This window comes from Cucurbita maxima, unplaced genomic scaffold (genome assembly GCF_002738345.1).
Source record: "Cucurbita maxima cultivar Rimu unplaced genomic scaffold, Cmax_1.0 Cma_Scf00014, whole genome shotgun sequence".
Lineage (NCBI taxonomy): Eukaryota > Viridiplantae > Streptophyta > Magnoliopsida > Cucurbitales > Cucurbitaceae > Cucurbita > Cucurbita maxima.
In genome coordinates this window covers 4150558-4175826 of record NW_019272030.1, presented here as the reverse complement: position 1 = coordinate 4175826, position 25269 = coordinate 4150558, and the positions used below count along the sequence as shown (strand labels likewise).

Genomic DNA, 25269 nt, shown 5'->3' with positions numbered 1-25269 from the left:
TATTTAATTATTTATATTAGTTTTCTCATAATTTATTTATAATCGGGTTTTTTTTTTTTTCAAAGAACAAATTTTATAAATAAAAATAAAATTTAAAAACTTGTTTTCAAAATTGGTTTTTAAAATTTACGTTTGAAGGAGTGTCTACAAAACTTAATTTAAAAAAAAATAAATGGACTAAACTTTAAAATTAACCAAAAATAAATAAAAATGGATAATAAATAAAGTCCCTTTATTTTATTTGAGTTAAAATATTCTCTCTCGAACAAAAACACGATATTTTAATAAACATAATGACATAAATATTCCCCAATAACATAAACTATTACCATAATGCCATTCTGACTCATTCCCAAAAAAACAGCGGTAAAAAAAAAACTAATTTATCATTGCATCATCTGAACACTTCTTGCCTTCTCCTGGTCAAATGGGGCACATATATGAACAACTCCAATCAAAATTAGACACGTGGAGCTATGATTCAATTATCGTGTTACACGTGTCACACAGTAATTTAACCTAACCCACTATATAAATCAACCAACTAGAGCCATATTCACCCAAGTGTTTTTCAAATTCTCATTTTTTTTTTCTTTGGTGTTTTTGAATCTCTATCAATAAAGAATTGAAATGGCAGACAACTCGAGCCAGATGAGCTACCGTGCCGGAGAGGCGAAGGGTCAAACCCAGGTTTTCTATTCTTCGTTTGACAATGCATATACTTTGTTGCGTGGTATTTAAAATTATGGAGTGTTTGGTAATATGTTAATTTGTATTCTTAACATAGGAGAAGGTGAGCAATATGATCGACAAGGCAAGCGATGCAGCCCAAACCGCTAAAGAGTCGATACAGGAGACGGGCCAACAAATGAAGGCTAAGGTAGAAGGAGCTGCAGATGCTGTTAAGGATGCCGTGAAATGATATCACCTATCATTCATATTTCTCCATTAATTTTGTTTGATGCTCTTTTCTAGAGCTTTTCCGATAATAAACGATTATTTGGTTAATTTAAAGGTTTCGTGTAATAATGAAAATAATTGTTTTAAAAAGTGATTAGAAATAGAGAAAATTACAACAAAATAAATCTCATATTTTATAACTATATACATTTGAAACAATAAAATTAATTATATAAATCATTTTAACAATATATTGAGATAAATTAAATTAATAGTCACAATGGTTATAGTTGAAAGTAATATTACGTGCCTTTTAATTTCTACGAATTCATATAATGCTATAAATTGATTAATATTTCGTATCATTTACCAAAATTAAAATAATTTTAAAGAATATTAATAGAATATACGCAGAGAAAAAATTAATATAAAAGAATTAATTTAAGCATTCAATTTGGAGTCTATAAAAATAGTAAACGGGTGCTAAACTATATTTTGATTTTTAAATAATTTTTTTTATATAATTTCAATATTATGATTTTTAGTTAATATAAAAAATTAATTAAAAAAGTACCTAATTATATTTTAAAGGTAAAAGTATTTTAAAAAAATTAAAATTTAATTGACTAATTGAATCAGTAAAGGTATATTAATATTTAAAATTTAACTAAATAATAAAAAAATATCTAAAATAAAAATGTAAAAATGTAATTTCAATATTTTGATTTTTAGTTAATATAAAAAATTAATTAAAAAAATATCAAATGATATTTTATAATATCAATAACTTTATAAGGTAAAAGTATTTAAAATGTATTTAAAAAAATTAAAATTTAATTGACTAATTGAATGAGTAATAATGTATATTAATATTTAAAATTTAACAAAATGAAAAATATATATCTAAAATAAAAATGTAAATGTAATTTTTAAAATTCAAGGGCTGAGAAATTATCTTTTCATTAATGAAACATAACTAATCAAAAAATTAAAGATCAAATTAAAAATTATTAATTTCATTGCAGATTTCTTTATAATTTTTTTTAAAATTGTACAAGAAAAATAAGGAAAAGGGAGAAAAAAAAAAGTTTTGATTTTTTATTCCAATAAATTCGATTTTCGTGTCAACCATTATTTATTTATTATTATTTTTTTAAAGACTTAAAACGTATCTTCTCTAAAACCCTACTTCTACCAGTGTCTCACTTAGCTTCGCCCTTGCTTCCAATTCTGTGACCTAAAGCCGCAATATGAGATATTCATGGCGACTGCTACGTTTGCGAGCTCATTTTCGCTCTCAGCTCCGGGTTTCATCAAACGCCTCACATTTTCAGGTACATTCCGATCCCAATCTGCAAACAATTCGCTTTCTATCTTCACTACTTCCTAAGCATCCCGTTCACGGCACGGCGTCGCCGCCCATCTCCGATTCTCAATTCACGAGTATCGTGAAATATAGGTACGGCACTCCTCGAACGTTCTCCTCCGAATCGGTGATTGAACAGAAGGAGTCTAATCACGCTGTTGTGTTTGATATTTTCTCTAAATCTCGGGATGTGGATGAAATTAGGAAAGATTTAGAGTTGAATGGTATTGTTATTAGTCATGATTTGGTGTTGGAGGTATTGGGGAAGCTCGAATCGAATCCTGATAGTGCTATCAGGTTTTTCAATTGGGTTTCGGGGGAGTATGGCGAAAAACTTAGCTCCAAGTCGTATAACTTGATGCTGGGAATCCTAGGTGTTAATGACCATGTTAAGGAGTTTTGGGATTTAAACTGCGATATGAAGAAAAAGGGTTATGGGATATCTAAAACTGTACGGGATAAGGTATTGGAGAAGTTTGAGAAGGATGGATTGGAGAGTGAAGCTGAGAAGTTGAGAGATGTGTTTGCATCGGGATCCACTGACAAGTCTCCGGAGAAGATTGGTTCAATTGTCTGCAAACTTGTCAGGAACAATGTGTGGGGAGATGATGTTGAGCAGCAACTGCGTGATATGAATGTTTCGTTTTCAAGTGATATGGTTAAGATGATATTGGAGAATCTTTGCACAGATCCGGCAAAAGCATTTATATTTTTCCGATGGATTGAGGAGAGTGGGATGTTTAAGCACGATGAGCAAACTTATAATGCCATGGCCAGGGTGTTAGGAAGGGAAGATTGTATAGATAGATTTTGGAAAGTAGTAGATGAAATGAGGAGCCACGGTTACGAAATGGAGGTAGAGACGTTTGCCAAGGTGTTGGGACGATTTTGTAAAAGAAGAATGATTGAGGAAGCTGTAAATTTGTATGTGTTTGCAATGGCAGGAGGTAATAAGCCTTCGGTGGATTGTCTTACTTTTCTGTTAAAGAAAATAGCAGTTAGTAAGCACTTAGATCTAGATCTATTCTCAAGGACATTGAAGGTATTTACAGAGACAGGTAATGTGTTGACAGATTCAATGGTTTTTGCAGTTCTCAAGTCTCTGTCTGCTGTTGGTAGGATTGGAGAGTACACTGAGGTTTTAAATGTAATGAAAGAGTATGGATATGAATTTAGTGGTAGTTTGAAGAGAAAGGTAGCATATCGACTCAGTAGGACTGGAAAAAGTGATGAAGCTAATGATTTCATGAACGGCTTAGAAGCTTCTGGATGTAATCCAGACAACAAGACCTGGGCATCTCTGATTGAAGGGCTTTGTGCTGCTGGAGATCTTGCTATGGCCTCTGATTGCATCCACAAAATGGTTGACAAAGGAGACGTCTCTTCTGCAGGATATGCTTTGGATTTAATAGTAAATGCTTACTGTCAAAAGAAACGTGAAACTGATGCTAGCCACCTTCTGTCCGAACTTGTTGATGGAAAGCAGCTAAAGCCACGGCATTCTACATACAAAGCATTGATAAACAAGCTACTGCAACGAGGGGAATTCAAAGAAGCTTTGAAATTGTTGGGGATGATGAGAAATCATGAATTCCCACCATTTATTGAACCATTTATCTCTTACGTATCGAAGTCTGGAACAGCTGATGATGCCATTGGTTTCCTAAAGGCAATGACATCAAAGAGATTTCCTTCTACGTCAGTGTTTCTCCATTTGTTTGAAGCGTTTTTCCAAGCTGGAAGGCACGGAGATGCTCAAGACTTTCTTTCAAAATGCCCCAGTGACATTCGTAACCATGCTGACGTTTTGAATCTTTTTTATTCCATGAAGCCTGTAGAAGCTGCTGCTTCCCCAAATCTGGCTTCTTAGAATCGCTTAATGTCTCCCTACGATGTAGTTTATGAGGTTTCATGTGTTGTTTGATCAATTCAAAGGTTTTGTTACAAATATTTCTTCTGTTTCTCAAAATTTATTGACCCAATTGAGTTTGATTCGATTAACTTCTTTGTGGTGAATAAAAGTCAAGGAAACAAGTTTCCTGTGATACATAGTCGCTCGAACTAAACTCCCTTTTTTTGTACTGATCAAATCAAGGAAGCTCCAGTTTTATACAACTTCCTGTCTTATTTGTGTAATGTAGGGTCTCTCATTTGTAGCCTCCTTTAAAGTTGTGTTTTTATGTAGTTAATAAATCGTTATCAAATTACTAAATGTTCGAAATTGAGTATGAATTACTTTGTTGGCAAAACCAGCTTTTTATTATTCTTTTAAACCAATTAACTTTTCAGAACTTATTTTAGTAGTTTTTTTTTCAACATCTCTTCATAAGATGTAGAGAGGATTTGTTTCAAAATTATAGTGGGGAAAACATCGATGCGATGATTGATTCTTGACCCCTAGTACATCTTCCTATTTGAGTTTTATGTAGAAAATAGGAAACTTCCAGAAAAGCTGAAAGTTCAGGCCGTCATCTCCAAGATGATGCTCTTAAAGCTTATTGGGGGCCAAGAACATCAGATAAGATTCTGTAGGTGGTGCTGTATAAGAGGCTTATTGTATGGTAAAGCCCTGAACTCTGCTAATCTTGGACTCTAGAGTAAGCTGCACATTTCTGCAAACATTTTGTCTTGTTTACTTTATTGTAACCATTTTTGTTCATGCAGAAACTTTCTCACTCCATGTGTTAAAGGTTCTCATTGCTAAACGAGTGAAAAGGTAGCGTGTGTTCTCACCCATAATGAACTTGGTTTGAGTTGTTCATTCGTAGTGTTTTATGGAAGACAACTGATTTGGTTACATTCAAAACATTTGTTAGCACTACATCTTGTCTTTCTTAATACCCCCACCTCGCCTACCTGACTCATAATGTGCTTAATCGTGTTGAGCTTATCAATTTTTCATAATGATGTTCTTTCCTTCTATTAGTTAAGAAAATTTGGTGGATCTGTGTATTAATGTAACCAATGCCAATCATGTTATTGTTGCCTTGAGTTTTCTTTCTTTAATATATTTGAAAAGTGATACAAATGTCTATCTTTGGTCTAAAGCAAAGCAATAGATTCTAGCTTGCCATAGCAGCAAAGGTGGTAAAAGAAGATGTTGATTATACGCATTATAACGCATAGCATGAAACATCAAATGTTCCATCAATTTGTTTAGCAAACATAAAACTAGCGAGTCTTATTAGCAGTCACTTTTGACAAACAATCTAGCTTTCTTAAAGCCATACATGTTGTTAGTCTCCAGAATGGGTTCAAAGTCTTAAAAGTTCAAAACTCTTGCAAATTTGATAATTGCTCAAATATTTGTCTTAGTTATATACTTTCATGCAGGTTTTCTTGTACCATGGGATTAAATATAAATGGTAGGTGGGAGATTTAGCCATCGATATTTGAAATGGTAATGGGTACCTTATGTACTAAGTTATGTTTGGATTGACTGTAATAGATATTTTATTTCACTAATGCGGTCATTTTGTACTTATATATTGATGCGTTATGGGTTCGTTGTTGGTTTTTCAAAATAAAAGTAGAAAGACAGTGCAAGATTAGTCGTGGATCATTCTTTTTGTTTGATATCATAGTTCTGATTGCTGATACTTGGTTTTTTCTCCCCATGTTGAATTGAATAATAATTCTTTTGGCAAGCGAAGACAAACTTTGCCAAACAGGTTGATTAGGACATGTCCATGAGCAAAACGATATGAGTGAGACTAAACGAGCCAAGAGGGTTTGTATCACTTTGCTGTGCGTTCATTACCAGGTTGGAAAATAGAAGAGGAGAGAAAAAAGAAAAGAAAAGAAGAAAGAAAGTGTCTTCATTTGTGTTGGAGCCTTTGGATTGTCATCTTCAATGGCTGTGATGCTGATCAGAAGGTAGGCAGCAAACAAAAGACAACTTAGGTTCTTACAGACAGTGTGACAAACTTGTCATCATTTTTGTATGATTAGTAGCCATTGCTTCCCCCACTTGCTGCTTATCCATTTCTCGCTACATTTATTGCAGAGACCAGCAATGGAGGTGGTGCTGTTGGGGGACCAATTTTGCAATATCTTTAGCCATTTCATCAGGCCTTCAAGTTTTCAATGGGAGGATTATTATGCTGTCTCGACAAAAAGAAAAAAGGTTGGGTTTCCCTACCATTATCTTAGTTTTGTTCTCTGCTGATTACTTCTTTTTGCTTAATATTGGATTAGAAATTTGATTAATGAAGAAATTAAGATGGTGTATGATTTGATATTGTCCCAGCCAAAATCTTTAAATTTTAGGACAGATTAGGAGGTTTTTTTTTAAATTTTTTTTTAAATAATAAAATAAAAAGTCCTACAATTTGTCTCACGTGCACACGCCCACACACTTATAAAAATTAAATAGCTATTTAATTTTTTTGGACTAACCTGAAATTTAAGATTGGTCGGATTGGCTACCCGATTGAGTAGTTTAGTTGTTCATTTTTTTTTTATTATTTTAAAAACACTTACTAATATCAAATATTACTACCATTTGAAATTCAAATTCATGCATGAATATTTCAAAATTGTAGGAAATCCTAATGTATCAAATCCAAAATAATTTCAAATAATTTCAAATAATTTCTAAACAATGATATTAAGATAAAAGAGCATCCCAAAACCATATCCAAAATTTGGTTTGAAAATTGTAATGTTTTTGGGAGGCAAATTATCCCAACAAAGGGTGTCTTGATTGATTAAACTTTTTTATTTTTATTTTATTTTTAAATAGAAAAGTGAATTGACCAAATTAACCTGTGAAAAATGCAATTAAAATTTGGTGTCTCCTTTAGAGAATTGTGAATATGGGACCTTGTTCCCTTATAATATCCCTTTTTTCTAAGCAAATAATGTTTTGTTCCTTATTATTTATTATTATTTTAATTCTTTCACTTTTTTTCATATTAGGTCGAATATTTTTGAAACAAATTACTTGAATTTTTAATAAAAAATATATGGGTATTATTGGAATTATAAAAAATTTATGATATTATATATATATATATATATATATATAGCTTTGGTGGAAGAATAAGACAATAAAGGTATAGGCGTTGCACAATTTTTGGGAATTTAATCTCTTTGCTCACTTTTGTCATTCTTTTATTAAAGTTTTGTGTTCTTTTGTTATGCTTGGTCCATTCTACTTTTTATTTTATTTTATTTTATTTTTCATTTTTCACAATTTTTTAGAACCATCAGAGTTTAAGAAAATTTACTACATTTCACTGTGGTTACCTTCTCTCATCAAATCTTCAGTTATTTTAATCTATTATATGATTGAACAAATTAATCATTTTTTATATACATTTCCTATATAATTTATATAGTAAATAAACTTTGTTTTTTATTATCATTTTTTAAAATTTAAATATTAGATCTTTAAAGTATCATCCATAAAATGTAGCTCTCTCGAGATATGTTGGTGCAAAATTAACTAATGTCAAATCTGGTCTATCCTTTAACTCAACCGTAAAAGAAAGAAGAAAAAAGAAACTTGGAAAGATTAGTGGGGCAGAAAGATGTGAAAAGACAATGATGATGAGGACGATGATGATGAGGACGATGAAGAGAGGTGGAGGTCGGAAGAAGCCTGTAATTTGAGCTTCTTCTCTTTGCACGCGCAGGCCCTGCGACGGAGGATCTCATCACCAAACAAAATAAACTCATTATTTACAGACACAAAACAAATTCAAATAGAAAGAGAGAGAAAAAAAAAATGTCAGCTTTTGCTTTTCCAAAAGCACTTTTCTTTTTGAACGGTTTTGGTGGAATGACTGTCTCCGACAATGCTTCTTTTCTGATACAAAGCCAGCCAGCATCTGTAAATCCCCACTTTCCTTCCCAACATTTCAAAACTGAGACAGAATTTTGAAATGAACGAATCCAGAATTTTAAAGACAGAAGAAAAAAAGCAAAACCAGATTCACGAAAAGATGAATGGAATAGCCAACTCCATTATCATCACCTTCGAGCTCCATAGCCTCCTTGAGATTCTCACATTCTCTAACTTTCTGACTTTCAATGCCTTGATTTGTTCATTCTGAACTCTTGAATGATATGAAATTGGGTGAATGAATTTTCATATGGGTTTTACTGACTAATTTTTACTGGGTTATCCCCTTTTTTGATCTCTCAGAGTGGTTCATTCTTCATCAGCTTGGGAAAAAAATGAGCTTTTTACATGATAATGGGTGAATTTACATTTGGTTTCACTGACCCATGAATCAAAATCGTGTAATTTTAACTGGGCCGTCTTTAGGAAAGGAAAAGAATGTGGTTTTGGAGGATTTATCAAGAGCTTAGATTTCTTCTTCCAGCTTGCAGTTTTTGAAAAAAAAAAAAAAAGGAGCTTTTGAATGGTTTTGATTCACCGCTTTCAATATCCTTTAGTTTGTGTACTTGTTTTACAAGATGAATAATATTATGTTAAGGGAATTTTCGATTCACATGGCACCATTTTAAAAGCATAGGACAAGATTAAAGGTAAAATAATGCCCAATCTCTGTTCTCTTTTTGTTTATTTTAATCTTGAACTTACGTGGATTTGGTTTGTTTTGTTTGATGCTTTTTAAGGCTCTCCATATTATATTCTTCAAAACTTACTGTCTCAAACGACAAGCATGCTTTGTTAGTGACTCTGCTCACTGCCACCAAAAGCAAACTGCCCCTTTACCTCCATTTTTGGTTAATGGGGGATTTCTGGCATAAAAACCACAAAAATTGGTTGTGATTTGAAGATTTCCTTATTAAACAGCCAGACCCCCTCTTTCCTTGGTTTTGTTCTTCTTCAACCAGCTTAGCCCAGCCCCCATTTGCAATAGCTCCAAGCCTTCTGCTTGGCTTGTGTCTGGTTTTTAGTACATGAGCATTTACTGGGAATGAAGAGAACTGAGGCTACTGCTTCCTGTCTTGTGGCTTCTTTATTGTTTTGGGCTTCTGCAATAAATGGCTTGCTATCTCCCAAAGGTGTTAACTATGAAGGTAAGTAAGAGAAAAAGAGAACAAAATTCTTTTTCTTTCTGCAAGGTGGGTGTGTCTGTTTAGGCGATTTTAACATGGGAAATGCAGAATTTTCATGGGGGAAATGGTTTCATTTTTTCACTGTTTCATTTCAGTTCAAGCTCTGATGGGTATTAAAGCTTCACTTCAAGATCCCCATGGCGTGCTTGAGAATTGGGATGGAGACTCTGTTGACCCATGTAGTTGGACTATGGTTACTTGCTCCCCTGACAGCCTTGTCATTGGCCTGTTAATCCTCTTCTCCACCTTCTTCTTTAAGAATTTGAACTCAAAATTTGTAGATGAAGAGTTGGGAAAATGGAGGCAATCCACCATTGAAGTTCTGATTCATTTTTTCTTTCTTTTTTGTACGTAATGCAGAGGGACTCCAAGTCAGAACCTGTCTGGGACTCTTTCTTCAAGCATTGGGAATTTGACAAACCTTCAAATTGTGTAAGTTAAAATGTCAAGGCCTCTCTTTTCCTCTTTCTCCCCCTTGAAAATGGAGAAAAATAAGTAACCGAATTGGTTTGCATTTGCTCAATAGGCTGTTGCAGAACAACAATATTACAGGCCCAATCCCCCCAGAGCTTGAGAGGCTCTCAAAGCTCCAAACACTTGATCTATCAAGCAATTTCTTCACAGGGAAAATTCCTTCTTCTCTAGGCCATTTGAGAAGCCTACAGTACTTGTAAGCATCTTCCTATTATGCCTTTTGCTTGCTTTCCCTCAAATGTTTTAGTTTAATTTGGTCTGTTCTTCAATGATTTTAGGAGGCTTAACAACAACAGTCTTTCTGGGGTAATTCCAATGTCTGTAGCTAACATGACACAGCTTGTGTTTCTGTAAGTTCATATCTTCTCAAATTCATCCATCTTGACGAAAGCTTGCTCTTGAATTTAGTTTCTTATTCTAAATTTGTTTGTAATGCAGCGATGTGTCTTATAATAATATCAGTGGCCCTCTCCCCAGATTTCCCAGCAAAACGTTCAAGTATATATCTCTCTCTTTCCTCTGTATGTGTGTGTTTTCTGTGTGAAATCTCACTCACATAATATTTCTGATATTGCAGCATTGTTGGAAATCCTCTGATCTGTGCAACTGGGTCCGAGGTCAGTTGCCACGGTTCAACTCTAATGCCCATGTCCATGAACTTGAACAGTACACAAAGTAAGGTTCATGTAAATACATTGCCATTGATGAATTCCTTCAGAGCCTTTCCAATTCAGTAGTTGTTGTTTGTAAGAATTCTGTTCTCTTTGCTTCTTTAGCTGGTTTACCTGCTGTGAGATTGAAAAGTCATAAAATGGCCCTTACATTTGGCTTGAGCCTAGCTTGCCTATGTCTGATTGTTCTTGTATTTGGACTGTTCATATGGTGGCGAAGACGAAGCAATCGCCCGACGTTTTTCGATGTAAAAGGTAAATTGTTTGGAGCATTGTACCAGTTTTTCTTCTCATGATTACTGTTAAATTCACGCTAATTCCAACATCTGAACTGAACGATAAGGCCAAACGTTAAACTTCAGTATTGATTGTATTATCATTCTAATATATGTCCTATGCATCTTACTGCAATTGCAGACGGACAACATGAGGAAATTTCGCTTGGAAATCTGAGAAGGTTCCAATTTAGACAACTTCAGATAGCAACAAACAACTTCAGCAGCAAGAACATACTAGGAAAGGGAGGTTTTGGAAATGTTTACAAAGGACTTCTTTCAGATGGAACGGTTGTAGCTGTTAAAAGGCTCAAAGATGGCAATGCAAGTAGAGGTGATATCCAATTTCAGACTGAAGTCGAGATGATCAGCCTAGCCGTGCACCGTCATCTCCTCCGACTGTACGGGTTTTGCAACACACCAACCGAAAGGATTCTTGTTTACCCGTATATGTCTAATGGAAGCGTTGCATCACGTCTCAAAGGTGGCCATTTTAAGAGCATCAATGAATATCCATCTATACATTTGATAACTGACCATATGCAGGCTATAAATATCCAATGTCCGACGCTGAAACACGAGAAAATTATCGGTTTCTTTCGCAGGAAAACCGGTATTAGACTGGGGAACAAGGAAGAGAATTGCTATAGGAGCTTCAAGGGGATTGTTATACCTCCATGAACAATGTGACCCAAAGATCATACATAGAGACGTTAAGGCTGCAAACATATTGCTCGACGACTACTGCGAGGCTGTCGTTGGAGATTTCGGGTTGGCAAAGCTTCTCGACCACCAAGATTCACATGTCACAACTGCTGTGAGAGGCACCGTGGGTCATATAGCTCCCGAGTATCTCTCCACTGGGCAGTCATCCGAGAAAACAGACGTTTTTGGATTTGGAATTCTACTCCTTGAACTGATCACAGGGCAGAAAGCCCTTGAGTTTGGCAAAGCAGCTAATCAGAAAGGAGGCATTCTTGAATGGGTATGCATCACCATATAAAAACAATACAAATGTCTCATCTTTAAATTATTCTTATGAACTTTAGTTGCTTCTCAAAGTTTTCATTCAAGAGGGAGGAGAACACAACAAAATGTGCCATTGTTATTGTGTTCCTCTCGAGCTTTCGACATCGATAAACCAAAGGAAGTTACGAATACGTGTCGATTGAAATGAGCAGGCATGGTTTGAGCATTAGAAGATGAAAATGAATGACGCTGAGTTTATCATTACAGGTGAAGAAGATTCACCAGGAGAAGAAGCTGGAAGTGCTAGTGGACAAGGATCTGAAAGCCAACTATGACAGAGTTGAGCTAGAGGAGATGGTTCAAGTGGCTCTGTTGTGTACACAATACCAACCAGGACACAGACCAAAGATGTCAGAAGTTGTCAGAATGCTTGAAGGAGAAGGGCTTGCTGTCAGATGGGAAGCTTCTCAGAGAGTTGACTCAACAAAGTGCAAACCTCATGATTTCTCTTCATCTGACAGATACTCTGATCTCACAGATGACTCATCCTTGTTGGTCCAAGCCATGGAGCTCTCTGGTCCAAGGTGAAAATCCCTTCTTCTTTCTTTATCAGTTCTTGAAGAGTTTAGTATTATGAGAAAATTTTCACAGATTAAGCTTTTGAAAAAGTTTGTTGTATCATATTAGAGCGTTGAAGCTCCACAACGGTTTTGTTATTCTCTCGTTCTCTAATTGTATAGATCCGCTTGATAACGATTTTGTTTTAGTTCTCTGTTTAGGAAAATTAAGCTATGCTCTCTTTGTTTAGTTTTTCTCACTTTCTGAGCGTTTTTGAAAGCTTAGCCAAGTTTCAAAGACAGTTTTTTCGAGCTCTCTTTTCAAAAAGATTTGGCTACGATTTCAAAAACGACTACTAAACGAGCATAATTTTCAAAAACAGAAAACAAAAAAACAAGAACGTTATCAAATGGATTGTCGGTTTATGGGTGTTTTTGGATAGAATTCTAAGTTATGATAATATTCAAGTGTTGGTACAATTCATACTACTGATGTGCAAAAGCTGATATATTTTGGTCAGCTCATCCCTCCAGGTGAAGGATCTGGGCTTTGGGCTTTTGGCCCAAATTCATTTAAGCCCAATGCTGGTCTGTTACTCACGAAAGCCCATGAACCACAAAGCAATTTTGGCCCCCAAAGTTATTGCATTTATTGGAAGTTGCCACCATAGTCGATAAAACAAACAGCCATTATTATATATATGTGTATATAATATTTTAAAAGACGTAGGGAGAAATGGGTTGGTGTGGAAGCCAAGTTTGAATTATGGTCTTTTAAATTTTAATAAATTTTCAAATTTAATTTTTTTTAATTATACCAATTTTATCTTTATCGGTTTTCAATAATTATCATAATATATTTTATTATTTATATAAATCATGAATTTAAATTATTATCGAAGATTGTAACCACATTGCGAGTGAAGAAAAAACTTGAAAGAATTGAAAGTCACCATCTACACCAATGCAGTGATTCATACTTCAAAGAGAGAATTAGTTATATGCTATAAGTTGTCAACTCTCTTTCAAAATCTGTCTGATCTATTTCTAAAACTTTCTTCTTGAAATCGGGGCCAGAGTAAGCGACGCAAGAATAAATTGACTTAACTCACTTCTTGCAGGAAAGTGAGTGTCGCACAATCGCTCGCTGAATTGACTTAACTCACTTCTTGCTGGAAAGTGAGTGCCACACAATTGCAAGTTCGCTTCGCTGCTATCAAAAGGTACGATTGTAACAAGTGATATTGAATTCAAACATTTTAAAATAATAAAAAATTCAAATATTTTGTTAGAAAAAAATGAAAACCCTCTAAATAATTAAAAATTATAGTAGATTAATTAAAATATCAAATAAAGTGAGTTATTTTTACTTTTAATAAAAATTAAATGAAATTTATTTCCCCTATAAATACATGTATCATCGGAACTCCATTCTCATTCCCCCACTGCCAAGAAAAAAAAAAAAACAAACAGAGAGAAAGGGAGAGGAATGAGGTCATTAGTCGCCGCTGCCACCCCCGCCGCCATGGAAACCGGCCATCACCACCTCTGGAACACTCCGATACCATATCTCTTCGGCGGAATAGGCCTAACTCTACTTCTCATCCTCACCGCATTGATTTCACTCACTTGTTCCTGCCGGAAACGCTCTTCATCTTCACCTTCTTCATCGTCTTCCGAAGAAGAAGACCAGAAGACGAAGATCGATTCTCCTGCAAAAACGGCCGCCGATCTGCAACCACAAATCGTCGTCATAATGGCCGGAAATAACACGCCGTCGTTCCTCGCTACCGCTACGCCTTCCGATTCTTCTACTTTTTCTCGATCGAACCAGCAGTTCTGAAATCGATCTCTGGATTTGCTTCAATCTTCTTCTTCTTCTTCTTCTTCTAATTTTGTTAGCAGCGGGAAAGTGTAAATCGATGAAAACGAGTTATGGACTTACAAATTAAATTAAATTAAATTATTTATATAATCATTACCACAGGTTAGCAAAATCCAGGTGGCATTGCCAGAATTTTTCCATACAAATTGAAACAAGTTAGAAAAGGAATCAAATCTTATATTCTCTTTCAAATTTTAACTTTTTTATTTTTCTTTTAACAAATTCCTTAGATTAAATCTTTCAGAAGTGTTTCAAAAATGCCTGGTATTTAAAATATCAAAATTTTAAAAATTTAGTTAATATCTTTAAACATTTTTAAAATCTTCAAAATATCCTTAATTTGAAAAACATTCTTAATAAAAATTTAAAAATCAATAAAATATTATCAATTAGAGAGATTTTTATTAATTTAAATTTAAATTGAAGACCAAAATGACAGAAGAAAATTCCATTTTTGCTCTGTTTTCAGCGTAATAAGAACACAAAAAGGTAAGAATCACAATGGAGGCTGCAGTGTCTGCAGCGGCAGACGACACAGTAGCCGCCATTTAAATTTGCCACACCAACATGTGGGCTTTGCTTGTCTCATCACTTCCCTTTGATTCTCAATGAACACCTGAATAAATTAGGGAAACACCCATTTATGGGGCCTAAAATATGTAAATGGGAGGATCAAAAGTTGACTTACTTTATGAGCTTATATAATTAATATAATTAAGCTATGGGATTTGGGTATCGTTTTTTTCTCGGAGTACATCCAATTATATAGTTTCGATCTTTCTTTTTTAGTAGTTCTTCAACTTTTAAATGATTTCAGCTTCGTTGATTGGTCTAGACGTCTTTTTCAATATGAGTAGACATTTATTTTTGCAAATTTAATGGTCGTTCGAGTTAGGCCCGAACACGTCGAAAGTTTTGAAAAGGTAAAAGGGAACAGGCAAAAAAATGTGAACGTTTGTTGATCTCAACAAAGAAAAAGAAAGTGTTTCCTTTTGTTAGGAAAATGATGGGTTTCTCTTTCTTATCCTCCATTCAGCTTTCATTGGAATTTCAACTCCCCAATTAACATTTCTCCCAACAAAATCAAATGGAAAATCTTTCAAAGCATAACCTGATCAGACAACACATTCAAACTCGAAACTCAAACAACACAGTTTATGTAACCAAGTTCACACCAAAATGCATATGAAATGAGCTATGATTAAAATGGTTCGGAGGTAAGATTATTGTAAATAAAAGGTGTTCTTACTCTCGGGATTAGGCAACGAATGCATTCAGTTCTTAAGTTGTTTAGCGATCTTAAACCATTCGGTGTGGAAAGATCCTTCGACATCGGTTCTTTCGTAAGTATGGGCACCAAAATAGTCTCTTTGAGCTTGGACCAAGTTTGCTGGCAGTCTCTCCCTCCGGTAGCTGTCGAAGTAGGCGAGACTGGAAGACATTCCTGGGGTGCTGATACCCGAGTTGATAGCCAGACATACAACTCTTCGCCAAGCTGACTGTCGTTCGACGATTTCCTTTGCGAACTCTGGATCCACAAGGAGGTTAGCTAGATCAGGATTACGGTCGTAGGCCCTCTTGATTCGATCAAGAAACACAGCTCGAATGATACAACCTCCCTTCCAAATTCGGGCAAGTTCCCCCAACTTCAAATCCCATCCCTTCTCGTTACTCTTGGCACGGATCAGATTCATGCCCTGTGCATAGCTGCATATTTTGGACGCATAAAGAGCTTGTCTCACGTCGTCGATCAACTTTGCTTTATCGACCTCTTGAGGCACCAAGACGTCACTAAGACCTGATCCAAAGACTTTTGCTGCTTCTACCCTCTCTTCTTTCAAACCACTTAGGAACCTTGCATCAAGAGAAGAAGCAATGGTAGGGGCTGCAACTGAGAGGTCAGCAGCTTGCTGAACAGTCCACTTACCGGTACCCTTCATACCAGTCTTGTCCAAAACCTTGTCAACTAAGTAGCCATCGGCTTTGTCATCCTTGATACTGAAAATGTCTGCAGTGATTTCAATCAAGAAACTTAGAAGCTCGCCTTTGTTCCATTCCGAGAAAACCTGGTGAAGTTCCTCATTTGACAACTTCCCCACAGATCTCAAAACATCATATGCCTCTGCAATCAGCTGCATATCACCATATTCTATTCCATTGTGGATCATCTTGACAAAGTTACCTGATCCACCTTTGCCGATGTAAGTCACACAGGGACCGCTATCGGGAACTTGGGCTGCAACCTTAACAAGAATGTCCTCGATGTTCTTGAAGGCCTCAAATGATCCTCCGGGCATCAAAGAAGGACCATTCCTAGCACCTTCTTCACCCCCTGAAACTCCCATTCCAAGGTAGAGCAGACCTAATTCAGCCATGGCTTTCTCTCTCCTCTCAGTGTTCTCATACCATTCATTACCACCATCAATTATACAGTCACCTTTCTCCAAGTAAGCAGAGAGGGTTTTAATGGTTTGGTCAACTGGTGCCCCGGCCTTAACAAGCATGATTATGACACGGGGTTTTTGAATTGATTGAACAAAAGATTCAGGATCATGGAAGCCATAGAGAGGAAGGTCTCCTTCTACCTTAGCTCGTTCAACTGTTTCATCTACTTTGGAGGTCGTTCGGTTATACACAGAAATAGGGAAGCCCTTTTCTGCAATGTTGAGGGCCAGGTTTTGACCCATCACAGCTAGACCAGCAAGGCCAATCCTTGTAGGTTTTGCAGGAGCAGCCATGTTTTACCTACCGCACATTCAAGATTTATAATTAGGACTCCGATGAAAACAGATATATAGTTCGCTAAGATCCAAAGAAAATAACTTATTGTAAACTCAAAGTAAAAGTATCAAGGAAAAACAACCACTATTGCTGCGTGTGTCAAAGAAAAACCCCTCGTCAGAACTACACAACATGCGCAGTGTCAACTCCCTGAAAGTATCCCATCGAAGAAGAGCTAATAGTCCCTTTAAAGATGTATTCACTTAAAATTACAACCCTCCAAATTCTTAGAACTCACACAATGTATGAGTTTGATATAATTTTTTTGGAACGGTTAGAAGTGTTGATATCCCATTACATATAACTTACAGTATTTGGTTACACAATTAAATTGATTCCAATTATAGAAATATACTTGAACATTGTGCTTTGTTTAAAAAATATCCCTCCCACCTGCTTTCTTAAAATTGCAACCTAAATTCTTAACGTGTCTCTCTTTTAGTGTATTAAACCCAAATGTATTAACTTACACTCAACTACTTGTAACCGTCCAAGTTCACCGCTAGGAGATATTGTCCTCTTTGGGCTTTTCCTCAAGGTTTTTAAAAAGCATCTATTAGGGAGAGGTTTCCACAGCCTTATAAAGAATGTTTTGTTCCCCTCTCCAACCGATGTGGGATCTTACAATCCACCCCCCCTTCAGGGCCAAGCGTCCTCTCTAGCATACCGTCCGGTATCCACCCCCCTTCGGAACCCAGCGTCCTTGCTGGCACACCGTCCAATGTCCACCCTCCCCTTCGGGGCCAGCGTCCTTGCTGGCACACTGTCTGATGTCCACCCTCCTTCGGGGCTCAGCGTCCTCTCTGGTACACCGTCTGATGTCCACCTTCCTTCGGGGCTCAACGTCCTTGCTGGCACACCGTCTGATGTCCACCCCCTCCTCCCTTCGGGACTCAACATCCTTGTTGGCACACCGTCCAATGTCCACCCCCTTCGGGGCTCAACGTCCTCACTGACACACCGCAACTGCTTCGAGAGAGGGCGGTACAAAAAGAATTTAGTGATTCACCTAAGACTGAAAAACGTTACGGTTGAGCTTCTTTAGAGGGACGCAAGCACGCCAAGCTAAGAACAAACAATATCCGTCCACTTCTTTATCGACTTTTAGAGAAAATGAGAATCTCAGCTACCTTCAGAAAACATGGTAAAAAAGAAAGAGAATCGTCAAAGGTGTTTTCTTTTTCGGGCTTCTCCTCAAGGTTTTTAAAATGGATATGCTAGGGAGAGATTTTCACACCCTTACAAAGAAGGTTTCATTCCCCTCTTCAACCGATAAGGGATCTCACACAACATTGATAAAACATTCAGTCCTAAGGTTGCTTGGTGGTTCCATTCTTCTCCTTTCTTCTTGTTGTAGCCTATATACCTTGACTGAAAGGGGGTAGTTTTAGAGTTTGGGAAATGGAAAAAGTGGAGTAAAAGAGTATTGAAGAAGAGAGGGAAAAAAATGCGGGAATATAGGGAAGGAACATTAAATAGTACTTCTTTCCAAATTGATTTAGTTAAAATACAAACTCCCCTGGCATTTCTTCATCTTTGTAACAATAACAAAAGAGAGGAGAAGAGTGCAAAATAAGAATCTCTGGCAGAGAAAGGTTGCCTTAAATGTTTGGACTTGGGTTTCTAAGATGCCAATAAAGAGGCTAAACATCCCATAAGAGACTCAACAGCCTCCATTTTGTTTCAGGAATCCTACATTCATGCTTTCACCATAAAACCCAAACAGTTTACAACATGCACAACTTCCACTCAGATAAAAATAACCAAATAAAACGACCACAACATCACAGACCAACAAGAGAAACTTCTTTAACTATAAAAACAATGGCCATGAATCACAAGAGTAAAGCAAGATCTAGAATCTTCTTAAAGGCAGATCAGTGAACCATATCAACAACATAAAAATCATCATAACCTGTAACTTCCAAATCCTTGTTTAAATCAAACAAAAAACCAAGAGTAAGAACACACATAAAGCTAGAAAATGTGGGAAGGGATTCAAATCTGAAACCCGCAATGTTCTACTTGAATACTCAAAATCAGAAAAGGAAAATCAGAGGTGAAGAGTTGCACAACGAATTAAGCGGCATTAAACGCGCGGGGGGAAGGGAGATCTCAGCAAACACATAAAGGGCACAATGAAGATGACAATTCAAAGAAGATCCAGAAGAAATCAAACCTGAAAATATTCGCAGCCTAAGGAACGGATCGAGAAAGAAGCAAACCCCAAGAAAGTAAGATCTTGCGATCGATTGAAATGGGTGCTAGTCGAAAACTCGCTATATAGACCTTCGGATTGCAGGTCGAAATTGACGGCTCCGCAACGAAGAAACAAGAAATATGTAAGAAAACTGAGGCATCCAAGACGAACACGAATAGGATAATTTATAAGACAGCATTCTCCAGACCTCCAGAGCAGAGACATTGGTAGGTGGGCATAGGCAGTTGGGGAGAATATCGTCATACCATCGTCATATATATATATATTATAAAAAAAAGGATTTATTTTTAAAATTTATTTTAAAATGTTCACAAAGTTATTTTAAACTCTTTGTATAATGTAATAATGCGTACAGCACACTTTTCTTATTAGTTTCTCATTTTTAATATAAAAAGAATTATTATTATTATTTTTAGTTTTCTCTCCAAAATTTTCAAAATTTAAAAAGAATATTTGATTTTTCTCGATTATATAATTACTTTTAAAAATTTTATTTTAAAAACTTATTTTCATATGAGATTTTATATTTTATATTTTAAAATTAAAAATTTTAAGAAACAAACCAATAAACAAGAAAGAAACAAAAATAAAAATGTTACCAAAGTTGCTTTAATAAATATTTTGTTTATTTGGTATATAAAAAAGTAGGGATGCATTAATACATTGAATTTGAATACAAATAATTTATATTTTATTCTATTAAAATTTTGATTATAATATTGAAAAATATTTTCTTTTCTTAAATTTAAAGAAAGGTATTACTATAATTATGTCTTTACTTTTGTTTTGGTCGTCCTTTTGTTCATAATTTTTGAGAAAATATTATTCAACTTAATTACTTTCAAATTCATTTATAATTTTTTATTTATTTATTTATTTATTTTTATCCATTATTAATTATTAGCGTTCACTTTGTCGCATTTGCATTTTAACAATATTTGACATGCATTATTAAAAAAAATTAAATTAATTTTAAAAATAAATAGTTAAATACCTTATAAATAAATTAAAATTGAGCGCACCTTTTTGACCTAAAGAAAGGTGGAGGAATAAGGTGATCGACATTATCATGCTCTTACGCTTAAATCAATATTAGATCTAAGCTAATAGAGTTGCGACCATAAATCAGGACACTTTATGTACTTTTAGTGCGAAAAGTAATTAAGAGAACACAATTTTTTCTGAAGGGTCAACAAAAGTTGGGTGATTTCCCTCTCTGGATGCACCAAAAATCCCTTTTCATCCTCTCCCCATCTCTCATCTGCGCATTTTCAGGTATGAATTTCCCTCTTTAGTCACTTCTATGGAGGAACAGTTAAATTAATGTGTCTTGGAAATGCATTTAGATCATCTTCATGTTTGTGGTTTTTCTGGAAAGTTTTCTTGGAAGGAAGCTTGTTCTGATGTTCGATCTTCGATGGATTTTGCTATCCTGTTCTTCCAAATTCTTTGTCCCGCTCTTTCCTCGGATTTTTTTCCACCCAATGTTGATTTTGCGATTTTAACTCTCCAGCCTTAGATGAAGACTTATCACAGTTGTTGGAATGTATGCTAGATTTGCTTGCTGGGTTCTTGCTTGGGAATTTACTACTAGAAACTTTTCGAAAAGAAATCCAGAAACGATGCTTTTATTCATGGGTTATGAACTCCATTGGCTCAAAATTCCCCAAGCATTCAAATGGAACAGTGAAAATGGAGTAAATTCCTTTTGGTTTTCTATAATGTATCTGAATATGGGCACTAGAAATTAGCTCTCAAGATTTCATCAGTTGGCTATGAGATTTCATCAGTCTTCTATGCCTGGCTTTACCGTGAATTGAGTGTTGGCACTCTGCCGATTAAGTTCATATGTTTTCTGTTGGGGTTATTGTGTGTGCTGTGGGGTTATATATTCCACCCAGTTTCAATAAATTCCGTGGAGAACTTTTGACCATTTTGATTAGAACTTCAGCATCTGGTTTGCACAAAATTGGTCTTAAGAGTTCTAAGATTTGGACTGATGGCCGGAAGTAGCCCATTAACTCTGGTAAGATGTGGATCGAACCGGAAATAGGGAGGAACGAATCATCTTTTCTCCAAGAACTACAACCCAGCAGTCACAAAACAAACACTCAAAAGAGACAAAAGGGTTGACTCCTCCACCCGTCTACATATTAGAAAGCGCATGATGAAACCTGGCTGAGACTAATGATACATGAGGACATTAGACATTAAGTAGAGGAAGCCCAAGCCCAAGTGGTGTAAATATGAGTTAGGCTATGATTACAAAATATAATTGTGGAGGACCAAGTAGAAGCAAAAAGAGTGGCCAAGTCCCAAAAAATAACCATGTTAGTTTCTTGACCAAGAAAAATTCTAGCATTTCTTTCAAACCATAGTCTCCAAAGGAGGGCAAAGACACGCCCGTTGTACCTCTCAAGGTTCTTGTTATTACGTTGGGTTTTAAAGTTAGGATAACCAAGAGTTTCGTTGCCTATGCCATATCTATTGTCTCCAATCGAATGACTGTTAGCTTTACGAGTTCTTTCTCTTCATGATTTACCCCTGAAGACTTAGGTCTCCTCCTGGGTTGATCCAAATACTCCCACTTTAGTTAGTGATTGATGAACTGTGCAGAAGATTACGAAAAAACCTTCTGCACAGTTCATCAATTGTGAAGGCAATTGACTTATCTTCTCAATCTTCTTGTGCTCAAATCTTTGGAACACAACTAGATTTGGCTGGTTGTCCTTGTATTTTGTGTGCTGTTATCAGATCGGTGTGGTTCTATAACATCTGAATTTAGAGGATTAGTAGTTGTACACTACCAGAATTCAGCATTGGTTTGTATTTTGAAATTAGCAAAAGATGCTCAAGAATATGTTAAAGAAACAAAAGGTGAAAAGTGTCTGTGTTATGAAAAAAAATTAAAAAGGAAAAGAGTGGTAGTCATTGGTCAACAGAAGACTATTCACAATCATGTTACTCTGGTCTATTCACAAACGTGAAACCTCTCAAAAAGCTGTTAGCAGTGCTCAAAATTTGATTGGATATTTTTTTGTTCGTTTTAATTTTTAAGGGTAATCTGTAATAGCCAAGACCATCCACCACCACTTATTTCTCCATCACATATAAATAATCCAATCATTTTGCTCATTGCTTTCCTTGTTCAGTACACTCAACATCACGATTGCTACTATCTTCACTGCACAATATGAAATTTAATCAGCGTAGTTACTGTCAAGAAAAATTTTCCTGTGCTGGTTTTTCTTAAACACGTCAAATTTGTAAGCAACTTCATTGGTAAAATGAAATGTACAAAAGTAAGGAACAGCTGAAAAAAATCCTGTCTGAGAAGCTACAGAAACGACACGCAATCAGCTAAACAAAGAAATAAGATAGTTGCAAAAATCTTTAGAAAACTGTTTCAAGAGGAAGCCAAATGAACGAAACTATCCTGATAATCCTCCCAAAGCCTCATAATATCAACACTCCTCTCACCATCCACACCACTCGAAGAGGATACCAAGTTGGGGTGAGCCAAAGAACCATTGCCCATAATTTGTTGTCCTGTATTAGTTGTGTATTCATAAAAAAAAAAAAAAAAAAAAAAAAAAAAAAAAAAATTGTCATTAGTTTTTAGAACTATATTTGAAATAAAATTAAGATGGATCTCTCACTGTGTTTCCATATGGAGCTAACTCAGAAGATCTAAGCTGGCTTTGTATGCCAAAAGTTAAAATCACAATTAAGCATTAATCAACGAAAATGCTCAAACAGTAGTTATTGCAGTTCTTCTTTACGTGCATGATGTTACAGACTGACCGGAGGAAAAGACTGAAGACAGAAGAACCATATATGGAGACAGGGACTGGAAAAAATTTCCTCCTCACCCTGGCTTATCTTGGTGCAGACTCAGCTCTCGGATGGTGTGTTGGGGGGGATTTCTTCAAGTTCTCTGAATTTGGGGTAAGGATTATTGACCTGTAGTTCTGTGATCATTTGACGGAGTTCAGAAGTCTGCTCTTTGAGTTGAGCATTTTCTTGAACAACCTTGTCATGGCAGTCTGAAACTTGGTTCAACTTATCTATAAGCTGATGGTTCTCATTCCGAAGCCAAACCACTTGAGACCAAAGCTCGTCCAAATGCTTCTGTTTGCGCATACGTGACCGGCGTGCCGACTCTCTATTGGAGACCATCCTTCTCTGCTTCCTCTCGTCAATGAGGCTTTGCTGTTGCTCATCTGCTTCATCAGAAGTTGAATTGCTACTCAAGCATGGATGTCGATTAAAATCTTGGAACTGAGAAGAACCTTGGAAGTTATATAGAGGATTGGAGAGTTCGTTAAGTTGCATTGTAGATAAGTTGTTCTGAGCCATGGGAAAGTGAGTAGCATATGGAGATAAATTGGAGGGGATGAGATATTGGAGACTTGTGACTTCACCAGGCTGCATCTTTTAGGCCTTATTGAAAGCTTTCTGGGTCTTTGAAGGGGAGAAGATATTGATTTGGGAGAATGGGAAGTTTGGTGGTGAAGATGCTTTATAGCATGTAAAAGGTCTCATTGGCCCACTCTCAAGAATGTGGATGATTTTGAGAAAGTTTGTCAGAGCTTGAATCACTTGAATATCATGCAGATCTTGTCTATGTCCTATTATGGCACGGCTTCTTTGCTTTCATATCATGAGATCATTCAGTTACTCTACTATATCTGTTGTGTATCTTCCTGCTCGTTATGGCTACTCGATGTCGAACAGTATGTGTTTGTGATATATGCATGATTCATATATATATATACATGAGAATTGATTATCTCTGTGATAATAGTTTCACATCATATCTTGCTTACATCAGAGAGAGCATACATATTGTGGGAAGTATAATTATTGTTATGATAGAATGGTTAGAAAAAGAAGAACGGTACATCAAAGGATGTGGAGAAGTCAATCTAAAATTTTAAAAATGACAATAATATTAATAAGAAGAAGAAAAAATAACTCTCTACTAAACAAATCAATCTAGTGATGTAAGCAAAAGAAAGACGGACAAGGCAAGCAAAGCCCTCTTTTGCATTCCTATTCATCAACTATCAATAGGGTAGATGTCCAAAGAAGCTATTAATAGGTTAATGACTTCAATTTCATTTTAAAACACACGGCTCCAATCCTCTCTAAACTGATAACAAAATAAAAATAAGAAACTTAGACCCTTTAGTCTCGTAGATGATATTGAACCAATCATAGCACTAAATGGAGGCTATAGTTACGTCTCTTTTTTCTTGGTGTCTGAATCATAAAGGTCTGAGGCATACCAATTCTCTTAGTATCATTCTACCATCTTAACCTTTTCTCCATCTATTCTTGAGGTTTGGGATAAGACTATAGGATTGTAAATTGGCCCGGATGCAATCTCGTCCCAGATGCTTTTTCACCCTTTAGGTTCATTTTGGTTATATTTAGTGCAATTCGATCCAATCATTTACATCTTATCCTTTAAATTTCAGAGCAATAATTAAAGATAATGGCCACAATTTTAAATGTATACTCAACCTTCTCCCACCTTCCCACAAAAAGATAGAAAAGGAGAAGGAAAAGGAGGGAGGACATCACTAGAAAGGCAGAAGTAGCTGAAAAAAAAACTTCAATTTTCAAGGCACTAACTATCATATTATATTATATTCATGTAAAGTTATGAATTAAGTTTTATAAAGATAGATAACTCGAGGCTTATTTATTGCGTCACTGGAAATAGACTAGATTTAGAAACACTGCGAGAGATGCAGAGTACTCATATCTTTTATTGATCTTTTTTCAGATTTGGCTTTCTTACCAAGTCCCAATGTATATTTGTTTAGCACAATGAAGAGATTAAAATTTTAAAGTTGAGGCGAAAGAATGGCACATTACTGTTGGTTTTGGTATATAATCACGCTCTCTGATAGGATAAAAGTATTTGACATTGCAATATCTTCTTTAAGTATGTCGAAAAATTTACATGATATATGAGCTTTCAAAGTCGATAGAGATCTAGACTCAATAGAAAACTTCAACGTCATCCTACATCATAAGAGACCTAGTCAACTGAAACATCGTCGTACGAAAGTTGTCAACACCCGGCACTCCGTATAAAGTTTTTTTTTTTTTTTTTTTTTTTTT

At 35.6% G+C, this 25269-nt stretch overlaps 5 protein-coding genes and 1 long non-coding RNA gene across 10 annotated transcripts in view; 4 read left to right on the top strand and 2 right to left on the bottom strand.

Moving 5' to 3' along the window:
- The first annotated feature begins 585 nt into the window (after positions 1 to 585).
- Positions 586 to 922, top strand: LOC111489410 (late embryogenesis abundant protein 2-like). Its single transcript, XM_023137599.1, has 2 exons — positions 586 to 690; positions 788 to 922. Exons 1-2 carry the CDS (start codon positions 631 to 633, stop codon positions 920 to 922), a joined length of 195 nt encoding a protein of 64 aa, XP_022993367.1. The 5' UTR covers positions 586 to 630.
- Positions 923 to 1990: 1068 nt separating this feature from the next.
- Positions 1991 to 6392, top strand: LOC111489108 (pentatricopeptide repeat-containing protein At3g02490, mitochondrial-like). 2 transcript variants are annotated; one of them, XM_023137150.1, is made up of 5 exons: positions 1991 to 4201; positions 4696 to 4827; positions 4931 to 4982; positions 5315 to 6142; positions 6273 to 6392. In XM_023137150.1, exon 1 carries the CDS (start codon positions 2151 to 2153, stop codon positions 4134 to 4136), a length of 1986 nt encoding a protein of 661 aa, XP_022992918.1. In that variant the 5' UTR covers positions 1991 to 2150; the 3' UTR covers positions 4137 to 4201; positions 4696 to 4827; positions 4931 to 4982; positions 5315 to 6142; positions 6273 to 6392. The 2 variants fall into 2 exon arrangements, with proteins under 2 accessions (XP_022992918.1, XP_022992919.1); XM_023137151.1 differs by lacking the exons at positions 4696 to 4827; positions 4931 to 4982; positions 5315 to 6142; positions 6273 to 6392 and adding an exon at positions 4356 to 4578 and having other exon boundaries at positions 1991 to 4310.
- LOC111489106 (protein NSP-INTERACTING KINASE 1-like) lies at positions 6310 to 12940 on the top strand. Of its 4 annotated transcripts, none has more exons than XM_023137147.1 (13): positions 6310 to 6392; positions 9077 to 9262; positions 9397 to 9529; positions 9662 to 9733; positions 9828 to 9971; positions 10054 to 10125; positions 10214 to 10273; positions 10353 to 10450; positions 10552 to 10701; positions 10864 to 11205; positions 11327 to 11706; positions 11958 to 12274; positions 12769 to 12940. In XM_023137147.1, the coding sequence occupies exons 2-13, from the start codon at positions 9160 to 9162 to the stop codon at positions 12923 to 12925; spliced, it is 2028 nt and encodes a 675-aa protein (XP_022992915.1). In that variant the 5' UTR covers positions 6310 to 6392; positions 9077 to 9159; the 3' UTR covers positions 12926 to 12940. The 4 variants fall into 4 exon arrangements, with proteins under 4 accessions (XP_022992915.1, XP_022992914.1, XP_022992917.1 ...); XM_023137146.1 differs by lacking the exon at positions 6310 to 6392 and adding an exon at positions 7816 to 8764 and having other exon boundaries at positions 8855 to 9262; XM_023137149.1 differs by lacking the exon at positions 6310 to 6392 and having other exon boundaries at positions 7816 to 9262; positions 12751 to 12769.
- Positions 12941 to 15215: 2275 nt separating this feature from the next.
- On the bottom strand, positions 15216 to 19346 carry LOC111489218 (6-phosphogluconate dehydrogenase, decarboxylating 3). The gene is made up of 2 exons (XM_023137332.1): positions 19093 to 19346; positions 15216 to 16877 (listed from the first exon to the last, which is right to left on the bottom strand). Exon 2 carries the CDS (start codon positions 16868 to 16870, stop codon positions 15407 to 15409), a length of 1464 nt encoding a protein of 487 aa, XP_022993100.1. The 5' UTR covers positions 16871 to 16877; positions 19093 to 19346; the 3' UTR covers positions 15216 to 15406.
- Positions 19347 to 20193: 847 nt separating this feature from the next.
- Positions 20194 to 25269, top strand: part of LOC111488997 — an 8225-nt gene continuing 3149 nt past the window's right edge. Inside the window, exon 1 of the long non-coding RNA XR_002719308.1 lies at positions 20194 to 20409. This is a non-coding gene — a long non-coding RNA (uncharacterized LOC111488997). The remainder of the gene's footprint in view (positions 20410 to 25269) is intronic.
- LOC111488996 (basic leucine zipper 43-like) lies at positions 22826 to 23814 on the bottom strand. The gene has a single exon (XM_023136988.1). It carries the CDS (start codon positions 23566 to 23568, stop codon positions 23029 to 23031), a length of 540 nt encoding a protein of 179 aa, XP_022992756.1. The 5' UTR covers positions 23569 to 23814; the 3' UTR covers positions 22826 to 23028.

Bases quoted from the DNA above. Each gene is read 5' to 3' on its own strand.
- LOC111489410 (XM_023137599.1), top strand. From the start codon at position 631: ATGGCAGACAACTCGAGCCAGATGAGCTACCGTGCCGGAGAGGCGAAG. The intron at 691-787 runs GTTTTCTATTCT...TTCTTAACATAG, and splicing joins AGGCGAAGGGTCAAACCCAG to GAGAAGGTGAGCAATATGAT.
- LOC111489108 (XM_023137150.1), top strand. From the start codon at position 2,151: ATGAGATATTCATGGCGACTGCTACGTTTGCGAGCTCATTTTCGCTCT.
- LOC111489106 (XM_023137147.1), top strand. From the start codon at position 9,160: ATGAAGAGAACTGAGGCTACTGCTTCCTGTCTTGTGGCTTCTTTATTG. The intron at 9,263-9,396 runs GTAAGTAAGAGA...GTTTCATTTCAG, and splicing joins CAAAGGTGTTAACTATGAAG to TTCAAGCTCTGATGGGTATT. The intron at 10,126-10,213 runs GTAAGTTCATAT...TTTGTAATGCAG, and splicing joins ATGACACAGCTTGTGTTTCT to CGATGTGTCTTATAATAATA.
- LOC111489218 (XM_023137332.1), bottom strand. From the start codon at position 16,870: ATGGCTGCTCCTGCAAAACCTACAAGGATTGGCCTTGCTGGTCTAGCT.
- LOC111488996 (XM_023136988.1), bottom strand. From the start codon at position 23,568: ATGCAGCCTGGTGAAGTCACAAGTCTCCAATATCTCATCCCCTCCAAT.